We start from the raw sequence: 12,575 nt of genomic DNA, 5'->3' as shown, positions 1-12,575 counted from the left end.
CACACCCACCCACACACCCACACACCCACCCACACACCCACACACCCACACACCCACCCACACATACACCCACACATACATAGTCTGGCCCCCACCCTGCAGATACAGTGGCCAATTAGTATCTGCTGCAGGCACTGCCAATTATGCCCGCCAGATGGCACCCAGCCGACTGGTGGCAACGTCGAGTTTCGAACCGAGGAGTTCAGAAACTCTGTGCTGGTGTGCTAGCGGAATATCCAACTGCACCACCTGGGTCCCCATTTCCATCTACTTTTAATGGATGCAGTTAAGCTAGCCCTTAATACAGTATAATTAAATACAGTTATAATTAATAATGAGAAATTAAGCAGTCATGTCAAAAAGTTACCTGAAATTTAGACAAACTTTTTACATTACACAAATTTACTGTGTAATTTTTATGTTTAATATTTAAATGAAAACACAATAAACTTGAAAAAATCTCAAACTCCTAAACACAAAATAAGGATTATTCTGGAAGAAAACCTTCTCTAGACCACAAGATTGTTTACAAGGTAAAAAACAGTCACAGAGATGATTAAATTCCAAAAAAAAAAAAACCCAAAAAAACATCAAATATTTCAAGTAGTGGCAACACAATGTCCAATTTTTGCCAATTCTCTATACAGCATTTATACACTACCCTGACCAGCCAGTTGGGCCTGCTATTTCTAACAGTTGGCAAGTGATAACTTTGGAATTAAATCTTTTTCTTTAGGCTGATTAAAAGCAGAGCATCTGGTGACTGGTAATCAAGAAGTAGAGCTCCTCATTTTGCATAGAGTCGTCACTGAGAGAATAAAAGCAAAAGAAAGCCGGCACATGTGACTCTCCAGGCACATGTCTGAGACAAAAGCGCTTCATTCAGCTAAAAGCAACAGAAGGGGCCTGTCTCCTTCATAAAGTCAGGCCTGACACTGGTGTGCATGCACAGTGGGAGGCAGGACATAAGAGGCCTTCCAAAAAACAAAGAGACTGAGGTTTATGAACCGTGCCTATGTGTTTTGAGCTTGAAACCTTTACGTCCTCTGCACAATGCACATAGACACTGTCTCTGAGACACAGCTGGACTTGTGTTCATCTAAATTACAGCTAATTAATTTATTTGCAATATTAATTTGTCTGTAATAATCAAATTATACTGTCCATGATTGTGGTAAGTCTGGTGTCCCCAGAAATTTTTTTTAAAGTTGAGAATACACCCTTAACAGGGCATCACTTTGTAAAACAGGACTACACATTTACTCACTAAGATCTAGGGGCAGTTTGGAGTAGCCAGGTAATAATGTCTGACTTATTAATAGTTAATAAGTTTCCCATCTGCAAAAGTAGAATCATTTCTAAAAGGTTTAAACTGACTGCCATTAGACTTCTGTTATAAAAGAGTAGTGAGTGTCTGTAAAAATGTCTGTGGTAATCATTTATTTTTCTTTGAAGGCAGTAGATAAAGAGAAGGCTTAGAAATATTAATGTGCTAGTTTAAACAAGTGGTTCCTAAATCTTGTAGTCAGGGGATCCCTGTGACTAATTTCCCTCTTACACTCCATTCTGAAATTCATGTATGCATGAATATCCAGATATGTACATAGACTTTTGCCATTTCAAATCAATAGATGGTTTGGAAAAATATTTGACACTATTTATGACACTAAGACATACTGTCTGTATTTGAAGTTTAAAGGAAAATAAAGTTTTTTTATTGGGTTTTAAATGAACGCCTTATTTTATTTCGTACATGATTAAACAGTGGCAGATAAAGTTTTCTCAAATTCAATAACGTTTTTTTTTTATTAAAAATCATGTAATCAGCATAACAACTTAAGTAAAAAAGATAATACATACATTTTTGTCATTTTTTGTGCAAAAGGTCAGATTTTCTTGAGTCTTATTATTGGGACAGTAATAGCTTAATGGGTAGAGCGGTGGGTTACCAACTGGATTTATGTGTATTTAAATCCTGGATCTGCTATCCAGCCACTGTTGGGCCCTGAGCAAGGCCCTTTACCCCCTTGGCTCCAGGGGTGCTATACAATAATTGCCCCTGCACTCTGACCTCCACTTTCAAAAAAGCTGGAGTATGCAAAAAAAGAATTTCAGTGTACTGTACACACACACACACACACACACACACACACACACACAGTGTTTTGATAAAGAAAATCAGGGTATCCATAAATACTGTAAATGTGTGCATGCACAGCTTGGTTTATTAAAGCAAAAGCCACGAGAGACGTTACTGCGATTTTATTTTACAAAAACACAAAAAGCATTCTTCCGCGAAATCAGGTAGTCCGTTAACAGTGTTGCTAGGCAACATGAGGGCGAACGTAACATTTGCAATAAACATTCCTCCACAAACACTATTACACTATTACACCCGCTTAATGATTAGGATTACTGTTTATATTAATCTGGACATTTCCATGTATAGTACATGACTTAAAATAGTGCTCAACCAAGTTTGTACTTTTTCTTTTCAGTGGCGTATGAATATGGAATGATGTGAGGTGGTCATAGGTGTGCGTATATCGGGGATTTTACAACGGCTTCGAACGCGGCTCAGCCAATCAGATTTTAGGACCGGAACTATCCGTTTTATAATAATGATTTTACTGATAGTGAAGTGCACTATATGAGAGAGTCCTAATGATTACTTTTGCCAACCAGCTGCTAAACATCAGTTTAACATACACCCTTTATTTAGATAATCATGAAATGTAAATTCCTAATGTGCTCTGTACACTGTTGATACTGATCATTTTGCAAACTCATTTTTTTCTGGTCAGTCATTTTATTGTAGTGTAACCGAAAACCATTAAGTTCTGGGGAAAAAAATGGGAAAGATGATTTAAAGCTTTCTGTGATGCTTTTCTTATGTAACCTGGGCCTCAGGCTGCTGATGTTTAAATTAGAAAATGATGAGAAAACCTTACTTATTAAATGCTAACCTGTTGGGGCTTAGTGTGTGAGTGAGTGTCCATGTGCTCTTCCTAAAAAAGCAAAACAAACAATAACATTCCATAGTCATTGAGGCTGAGAGCTCAAATGTCTGCAGTTGTTGAATGTTTATCTGAGCTAATTTGAGAAGTAGAACCTGCTCTTCTTTTGAGAAACCTTAAAGGAAGAATGTTTAACCATGTACCTTTATATAGATCTGTCAACCAGCTCTTCCCTCTCATACATCTAAATTCTACAGCAAAAAATTGTACTGTTAGCAACTTCAACAGCAGTCAATGTTTGTTTGTTTATTAGGATTTTAACGTCATGTTTTACACTTACGGTTACATTCATGACTGGAACGGTAGTTACTCATTACACAAGGTTCATCAGTTCACAAGTTTATATCAAACACAGTCATGGACAATTTTAAGTATCTCCAACTCACCTCACTTGCATGTTTTTGGACTGTGGGAGGAAACCGGAGCACCCGGAGTAGACCCACGGGGAGAACATGCAAACTCCACACAGAAAGGACCAGGACCTTCTTGCTGTGAGGCGACAGTGCTACCCACTTAGCCACCGTGCCGCCCCAGCAGTCAATGTGACAATGTGTCTCATATAATCATTTGTATTGTTCAGAGGTCCAGGTTTTGTGCTTCTTACACCACATTATGCAATTTCAAGGTGTTTAGTACCATTTCTGTAAAATGTTGTCTGTCCCAGTGAGTGATTTCATGTCACTGTTGCTTTTTACGTTCAGGCAAGTTTAACAAGTGGCCAATAATTCTTATCTCTGTGATCAGCAACAAACATCAGATGAGCTTTAGCATCAGGGGCTGCTTTCTTGCATTGAAGACTTTAAGCTCATGGTGATTTAAAGCTTGATTGACTTTGGACAGTGTCACATGTGTTCCAAAGACAGTGAAAGGTTTAGATGTCTATAGATGACGTTTGATTTAGTGTCTGTAGTTTGTAGCTGAATTTGTAGGTTTATTTATTTATAAGTATTTTAATGTCATGTTTTACACACTTTGGTTACATTCATGTAGGGACAGGTAGTTACTGGTTACCAGGGGCGGCTCGTTCCTTAGGGCGATCGGACGACGCACCACCAAAGGGTGAAAGGGAAGACATTTTTCTATCACAGCTGTGACTGTTCTGGACAGTCTCTTGCCTCTGAATATCGTAGTCCAATCAGCGTCGAGTTGTGTTCAGTACAGTACCGCCCCTTTTGGGGAGATTTCAGTCTGACTGAAAATCGCCCCGGATTGCTCTCATAGACTCTCATGTTAAGGCTCTTTTTTTCGAACTGCAGGCACTGCAATACATTCTGAATGGTTTCCGGGAGGGCTCGCACTTACGTGCTTGCGTCACATGTAACCTGGTGTCGCGATCTCGTCACCATGACTACCATTACCTCAGTTTGGAGCAACTCCATCAGGGAAATGCCATTCAGTCGTCGTAGTAATCAGGATAAATTAGCAACTAAAGAATTAGGGCCACCCAGACCAAATTTAAACATCAAGCATCTACAAAGGGGGGGGGGGCGGGGGATCATATAAGTTACAAGCAAATTACAAGTAAGTAATGTAATTTTTTAATTGTGAATTGTGATTGCACTTATTGTATCTCCCCAATTGTTTAATTGTACTTCTTTATTCATTGCACATCACCCCCGATGCCAATCTTTATTCTGGATCTGCTGCACCTAAAATAAAATGCTATCTGCTGAAGACTGAATTAAATTGTTAGTGTGAAGGCTTTACTTAATTTTATGATGAATGGTAAAGCTGGTCTCTCTCCATGTTCAAAGTTATTTGTGAGGGAAAACTGACAGATGACTTAAGATGTTAATTATTTAAGCTTTAATTTACCCATTGAACGGGTCACCTTGGCCATCATCGCAACAATTACCCCCCCCTGGGAGATTTGGCAGGAGCCGCCACTGCTGGTTACACAAGATTAATGTCAAACAGAGTCATGGACAGTTTTGTATCTCCAATGAACCTCACTTGCATGTTTTTGGACTGTGGGAGGAAACCAGCACAGACATGCAAACTCCACACAGAAAGGACCAGAACCACTCTACCTGGGAATCGAACCCAGTGGCTTCTCGCTGTGAGGTGACAGTGCTACCCACTAAGCCACTCACTATGTATTATACAGGAGAGGTTTTAATGTTTTAACGTGTATTTATAGGCTTATTTTTTTCATGTTATACTTTTGAACCCTGATTTTTACCAGCGCTGCATCGCTACCATAGCAACGCGACTGCTGAGCATGCGCAGAGGATGCTACACTGACAACTGCATATGAAACATATACAACATTAATTGTATATACTGTACATCATAAATGCATGTGTCTGCACAGTGTAGAGGACGTTTTTTGCATAGTAGGGGACCATAAACATTTTATGATACTAAGACATGATTAGGGCTAGATTTACACTGAAGGCAACATTATAATATCCTGCAGGGGCATATTGCTGGTGGTGTTGGGTGGAGTGCTGAGCAGGTTTGAAGGGGGAGGCTGGCTCTGACGTACCGCCCCTCTTTCATTCTGCCGAGGACACCGGAGGAAGGCGGCGGTCTGACGGGGAAAAGGAAGGAAAGGCAAGGCAACCGTCCTGATTCTGGCCTGGAGATTGTTGGGCTGCAGGTCAAAATACAGCGTGGATGATTTTTGCTTCTCAGTTCTGCGTGCCGGACATTAACCGGTGATCTCCGCCTGTCTGGCTGTCTGTTTCTCACTATCCTGTACCCGAGCATCAGTGTGATTTATTGGGTGAAACCAGGATCGACTCGGCGGCCTCTAGGGTGGCAGAAGGATGGATGCGTTCTTTGCAGGGGTAATCTCATTTTTTTAATGTATACACCTTCAGTTCTGATGACCTGTTTCTGTACTAAATAATACGCCTGTGGTAGTTTGCAAATGATTTTTAGAAGCGAATGCACACATGCAATAGCGTACAGTGCTGGTCCTAAGGCTGGCATGCATTCAACAATATGATGCAGAGGCAATATGACAAGCTTCAAATGATATACTTTAAAAATAATGAGAAACATCTCAGAGTATGTGTATTTTCATGAATGCATGCTTGTGTTTTGCATTTTTATTTTCTTAATGCATAGTGCATATATGCATTGCATAGCTGGATTAATATGAATGCACTGTAAATAACTATACATTTACATTATAAACATGTATTATAAAAGTCATTAAGTTATGCTCTATGCAATATGCACACGACAAAGTTGGATTGCTGTGAATACATTTTGATGATGCAATTTATTATTATGGTACATATATCACAGAGCAAGTGCATCTGCATGCATTATTATCAATACACTTATATATGGGTATGCACACAGATAATGAGTGTGAAAAAGGTGCTCTGAAAATCAGTCTCATTCTGCTGTTCACACCCACATCACAGATCAACATGGATGTTTAACAGCATGGATGGATCATTTTTCTTCCTCTCACACAGGCTTAGTCCACCATTCTCTCCCAGATTTAACATCACAGTCACATCATCACAGTCACATGCGATAGCTTGTTCAAACCATACATTCAACCCACACAATGATATATTTCTCGAGATTAGAGTGGTTTCTGACCTAAGCAGTGGTCCGTATTGAGGAGAGGGGGTTGAGAATTGAAGCATGGAGAGTAGATGGCCTTGCAGATGTATTTAAAAGCCTGATGTGGAAATGCAATCTAATTAACAGTTTAGTTGAAAGGTATCATACTCAAGGTCCTACAGCCAAAGGGGGGGTAATTTGGCAAATGAGAGACACATTAATGGATCTAAAAGAGCACATTCAGATGCTTATCTTGGATGATCTTGGCAGCAGAATTCAGTAATATTCTGTTGTTCAAAAATACAAAAAACCACTAACCATGCATATAAAGCAAGCTTTATAAAACATGGTAAGAGCTGGCAAGCAAAACAGGAGCAGGAGAACTACTACTCATTTTTACGCTCAGTATGTGACAGGTGAACCTGCATTTAGCCAGCACTTGACAGACATAAATTCTTGCAGAACCTACAAATCAATTAACATTAAGTGCAGTTTGCTGTCTGTGCTGCTGCATGCCTGTTCTTTGACCAGTAGACAGTAATTGTTGGACCACTTAGTTATTTCATGTTTCAAGTGCCAGGATTATATCTGGATATATCTAGATAATGATTATTTTATACATATACTGTGTATCACAAAAGTGAGTACACCCCTCACATTTCTGCAAATATTTTATTATATCTTTTCATGGGACAACACTATAGAAATAAAACTTGGATATAACTTAGAGTAGTCAGTGTACAACTTGTATAGCAGTGTATATTTACTGTCTTCTGAAAATAACTCAACACACAGCCATTAATGTCTAAATAGCTGGCAACATAAGTGAGTACACCCCACAGTGAACATGTCCAAATTGTGCCCAAAGTGTCAATATTTTGTGTGACCACCATTATTATCCAGCACTGCCTTAACCCTCCTGGGCATGGAATTCACCAGAGCTGCACAGGTTGCTACTGGAATCCTCTTCCACTCCTCCATGATGACATCACAGAGCTGGTGGATGTTAGACACCTTGAACTCCTCCACCTTCCACTTGATGCGCCACAGGTGCTCAATTGGGTTTAGTCCATCACCTTTACCTTCAGCTTCCTCAGCAAGGCAGTTGTCATCTTGGAGGTTGTGTTTGGGGTCGTTATCCTGTTGGAAAACTGCCATGAGGCCCAGTTTTCGAAGGGAGGGGATCATGCTCTGTTTCAGAATGTCACAGTACATGTTGGAATTCATGTTTCCCTCAATGAACTGCAGCTCCCCAGTGCCAGCAACACTCATGCAGCCCAAGACCATGATGCTACCACCACCATGCTTGACTGTAGGCAAGATACAGTTGTCTTGGTACTTCTCACCAGGGCGCCGCCACACATGCTGGACACCATCTGAGCCAAACATGTTTATCTTGGTCTCGTCAGACCACAGGGCATTCCAGTAATCCATGTTCTTGGACTACTTGTCTTCAGCAAACTGTTTGCGGGCTTTCTTGTGCGTCAGCTTCCTTCTGGGATGACGACCATGCAGACCGAGTTGATGCAGTGTGCGGCGTATGGTCTGAGCACTGACAGGCTGACCTCCCACGTCTTCAACCTCTGCAGCAATGCTGGCAGCACTCATGTGTCTATTTTTTAAAGCCAACCTCTGGATATGACGCCGAACACGTGGACTCAACTTCTTTGGTCGACCCTGGCGAAGCCTGTTCCGAGTGGAACCTGTCCTGGAAAACCACTGTATGACCTTGGCCACCATGCTGTAGCTCAGTTTCAGGGTGTTAGCAATCTTCTTATAGCCCAGGCCATCTTTGTGGAGAGCAACAATTCTATTTCTCACATCCTCAGAGAGTTCTTTGCCATGAGGTGCCATGTTGAATATCCAGTGGCCAGTATGAGAGAATTGTACCCAAAACACCAAATTTAACAGCCCTGCTCCCCATTTACACCTGGGACCTTGACACATGACACCAGGGAGGGACAACGACACATTTGGGCACAATTTGGACATGTTCACTGTGGGGTGTACTCACTTATGTTGCCAGCCATTTAGACATTAATGGCTGTGTGTTGAGTTATTTTCAGAAGACAGTAAATCTACACTGCTATACAAGCTGTACACTGACTACTCTAAGTTATATCCAAGTTTCATGTCTATAGTGTTGTCCCATGAAAAGATATAATGAAATATTTGCAGAAATGTGAGGGGTGTACTCACTTTTGTGATACACTGTACATATGTAAATGCATCCTTTGTACTTTGTAATTATAGACAGTTGTGTTTACTGCTCTCCATCCATAATTCACACGACTTTTTAATGCTTAAGTGTGCAGTCATCTGCCATTTCTAAAAAGCCAGATTAGCAAACATATAAGCATCTAAAATGCCAAAGTGGCTTCTAGTTGTCATAACAGTGCTCTGAAATGCCATCATAACTCATCATAACTATTTTTTATTTTAAACATTATAACCCGCCGCTCAGGTGGCGCAGCGGTAAAGTACGCTAGCTCACCAGAGTTGGGGTTTCGAATACATCGCATTGAATCTCAGCTCTGCCTTTCCAACTAGGCTGGGTGGCTGCGTGAACAACGTTTGGCTGTTGTTCAGGGTTAGAGGGTAAGAAAGTCGGATCATAGGTCCTCATAACTGGTGCGACTTGCGGCCCCTGCTGGCTGACTGATCGGGCTGAGGAATAATGCTGATGGGTGTGTGGCTCTCCATACACAGTGCCCGTCAAGTGTATGAACTTGACTCGTGCAGGTGAAAAATGCACTATCTGTACTGACTGTGAGTACCGGAGGGGGAGCATGTCAGTTGAGAGGTGTCCTCAGTCAGCGGTGAAGGGTCGAATCAGTATAGAGGACAAATTCAGGGTAATTGGACACGACTAGACTGAGGGATAAAAATTGGGGAAAAAATATTAAAAAAAAAAACAAAAAAAAAACATTATAACCCACACTTTTACCAGTGTGATTAACCATAATAGTTTGTTGCTATTGCTTTAAATATAGAGAAAAATATGTCTTACTTTTAACTTTGAAACTGTGCTAACATCTCCCTGTTGTGAAGGAATTTTACCTGCTTAACATGAATGAGTAAGTGGCTCAGATTAATGAGATGCTCCTGAATGTGCAATACCTAATGCTGACCATAGTTAGCTATTAGAAATGCATTAACATTTTTGGCATTTAGTAGATGCTTTTATCTAAAGGGGAAATTGAGGGTTAAGGGCCTTGTTCAAGGGCCCTACAGTGACAACCTTTCAGTGGGGGGGTTTGAACCAGCAACCTTCTGCTTGCTACTTCAATACCTTAACTACTAGGCTACAACTGCCCAATAGATAAAAACAGACCATGATGTGGTGTGACACTTCACCGTTGGGGCGATCTGACAAGCCAATGCCTCTAAGCATTTATGGCCTAAATTTAGGACCTTTCAGATGTACTGAAGCATGTAAGCTTTAAAATGCTGCTGTAATTTTTATCTGCTTCCCATTTCCTGATTTGTTATCACTGCAATTTTTCTTAATTTTATAACTTGATTTTGCAGTCACATGATGTGTACCTTGATTTATTTATTTCTCTTTATCCATGGTCACATTGTTGCTGCTCAGAAAGGTTGATTCAACACTTCAGACCTATGATACTTACAGCAAGAGTGGAAATACTGTCTGTTGTATGGATATCTGTATGATCTGAATACCCCCTCTTTGCTTTAAGCACTGTTTTCAGTGTTTTTAAACCAAGTATCATCCCTGCTTAAACCAAAAAAGATACACCTGTCATCTCAAGTCGAGTACACACAAAACAAATAAAAAACTCTGTAAACATTGCACACTAAACAAACTAGCAGTTGTTGCCTGCAGTTGTTAATTTGGGATCATAGAGGAATGCACAAACCAGTGAGGGGTCTCACATCACACGATTAGTTGGTGATAGAGGGCTACACACTCCCAGTTATCTGTACTGATTCAGTGAAAAAAAAACAGTTATAGGGCCTGGCTTGTTTTAATTTATAACAAATACAGTTTTACCTTGAAACTCAGCATCAATTGGTTCTGGGAGTGACGTTAGTTTAAAAGGCATTGAGTTTCAAGGTATTATTTTCCCATAAGGATGTATGGGAAACCTGTTAATGCGTTCCATGGTCCCTTGGAACTGCATATATTATATTGGAATGAATATTATATATATATATATACTTAGTAAATATATATATTTACTTAGTTCTGCTTGTGTTATATGTTTTTCTTTATAATCTCGTATAGGTCTTTGTCTTGTGTTGGTCTTGACTTGGTTTCAAGTGGTAATTGTCTTGGTGTTGTGTTGGTCTTGACCTTAAACAATCTTGAAAAAGAGAGGGAGCTTTTTTTGTTGCATTTTCCCTCCAATATAGTCATGTCCAATTCCTTATTTGTAACTTTCTTTATTGCTACAACCCCCCCACGTTGACCGAGAAGAGAATCAGCCTGTCATACACCCCCCTGACAAGTGCACATTTGCGGGCATTTCTTTTCACCTGCCAGAGCCAAGAGTCTCACTGAGAGCCGTATCGTGCAATGAGAGCCGTATTATGTGATACTTCCTAAACCGTTTATTTCTCACACGATATGTTGGACAGTCTCTTCTGTAAATACTAGCATTTTGATGCGCTGGATGTCATCTCCCTCTCATTCACATCCTGTGTGGTATTTATTTGTTGACGGACGACTCTCCAGTGGTATAAAGCAACCTAAATGCCTTAGCTCATCTACCATTGTATGATATGGAGACAAGCACCTGGAAGGGCTATACCGAACAGACCCTATACGTGGGTTACACTAGTAGTGTTGACACACTCCGAAATAATGTGACCAGCTGTCCTATGAAAGTGGAGGCTGTTTCAGTTGCAGGTGGGCTATATAATAATGGGCATGAATTTGGAACATAAGGTCATCTGTCTGTGAGCTTAAACTGTTCATAATTGAAGCAGTTCAGTTTCCAATTCGGTTTAAACCTTTGAAATTTGAGTAAAATTTATCCACAGTGAGAGACTAACATCACATAAAAAGTTTAGTTCCAGTTTTTGCCAGTGAAGGCAGTACCTTTAATAAGTCTGCTTTTTACATTTACAGCATTTAGCAGACGCTTTTATCCAAAGCGACTTACAGTAAACAGTCTAAGCAATTGAAGGTTAAGGGCCTTGCTCAAGGGCCCAACAGTGACAACCTGGCAGTGGTGGGGTTTAAACCAGCAACCTTCTGCTTACTAGTCCAGCACCTTAACGGCTAGGCTACAACTTCCCATATGCTAATAAGCATTCACGTTTTTGTTTATGTCTTGTTTATTGATCTTAATTTAGCATGAAACTGCAAAAACTGATGCAATTAAGAATTTTGAGTTTTACCTCCTGTGTGTTTGGTATGCAGGGTATTCCTTCTGTTTTGTTGTTGTAGGTGTTGTAGGGTATAACATGTGTGTGTGTGTGATTTGTTTACAGCTTTGCTCAGTGTGGGTGTGTTTGCTCTGTCCACCAGTCTGTAGAAGCTTGTTTTTATCTGGGCCTTGATTGTTTTGTGTTTATGATTACAGGAAGTGCATGCGTGTGTGGTTAGTATAGTGTATTACCCTTTGTTGTCTGGTGAACGGTACCATTCGCATGACACCCTGCTGGTCAAGGAAGGCTAAGGGCTAGCAAATGCCTCCTCTGACGTGTATTTATTTATTAGGATTTTAACGTCATGTTTTACACACTTTGATTACATTCATGACTGGACAGGTAGTCACTCGTTACACAAGACTCGTTAGTTCAAGTCTTTTATGTCAAACACAGTCATGGACAATTTTGTATCTCCAATTCACCTTACTTGCAGACACAGGGAGAACATGCAAACTCCACACAGAAAGGCCCCCGGACCGGTACACCTGGGAATCGACATCGACAGTGCTACCCACTGAGCCGCCTTCTCTGACATGTGTAAAGCCGCTGGCCTCGTATTTAAACCTGAGGGGGAGTTCTTACAGAAGAACATGCTACTTTCTCTGTATTCCTCCACTGCTTGTGCCAGTT

At 40.6% G+C, this 12,575-nt stretch overlaps 1 protein-coding gene across 1 annotated transcript in view; it reads left to right on the top strand.

The window, feature by feature from the left end:
• Positions 1-5,629: 5,629 nt before the first annotated feature.
• myo10l1 (myosin X, like 1) overlaps positions 5,630-12,575 on the top strand; it is a 73,282-nt gene continuing 66,336 nt past the window's right edge. Inside the window, exon 1 of the mRNA XM_062996881.1 lies at positions 5,630-5,809. Within this exon, the coding sequence (XP_062852951.1) occupies positions 5,789-5,809 (21 nt within the window). The 5' untranslated portion in view covers positions 5,630-5,788. The remainder of the gene's footprint in view (positions 5,810-12,575) is intronic.

Source organism: Trichomycterus rosablanca, chromosome 6, assembly GCF_030014385.1.
Source record: "Trichomycterus rosablanca isolate fTriRos1 chromosome 6, fTriRos1.hap1, whole genome shotgun sequence".
NCBI lineage: Eukaryota > Metazoa > Chordata > Actinopteri > Siluriformes > Trichomycteridae > Trichomycterus > Trichomycterus rosablanca.
Note: the sequence above shows the minus strand (reverse complement) of the source record. Positions and strands in the feature narration are given on the sequence as shown.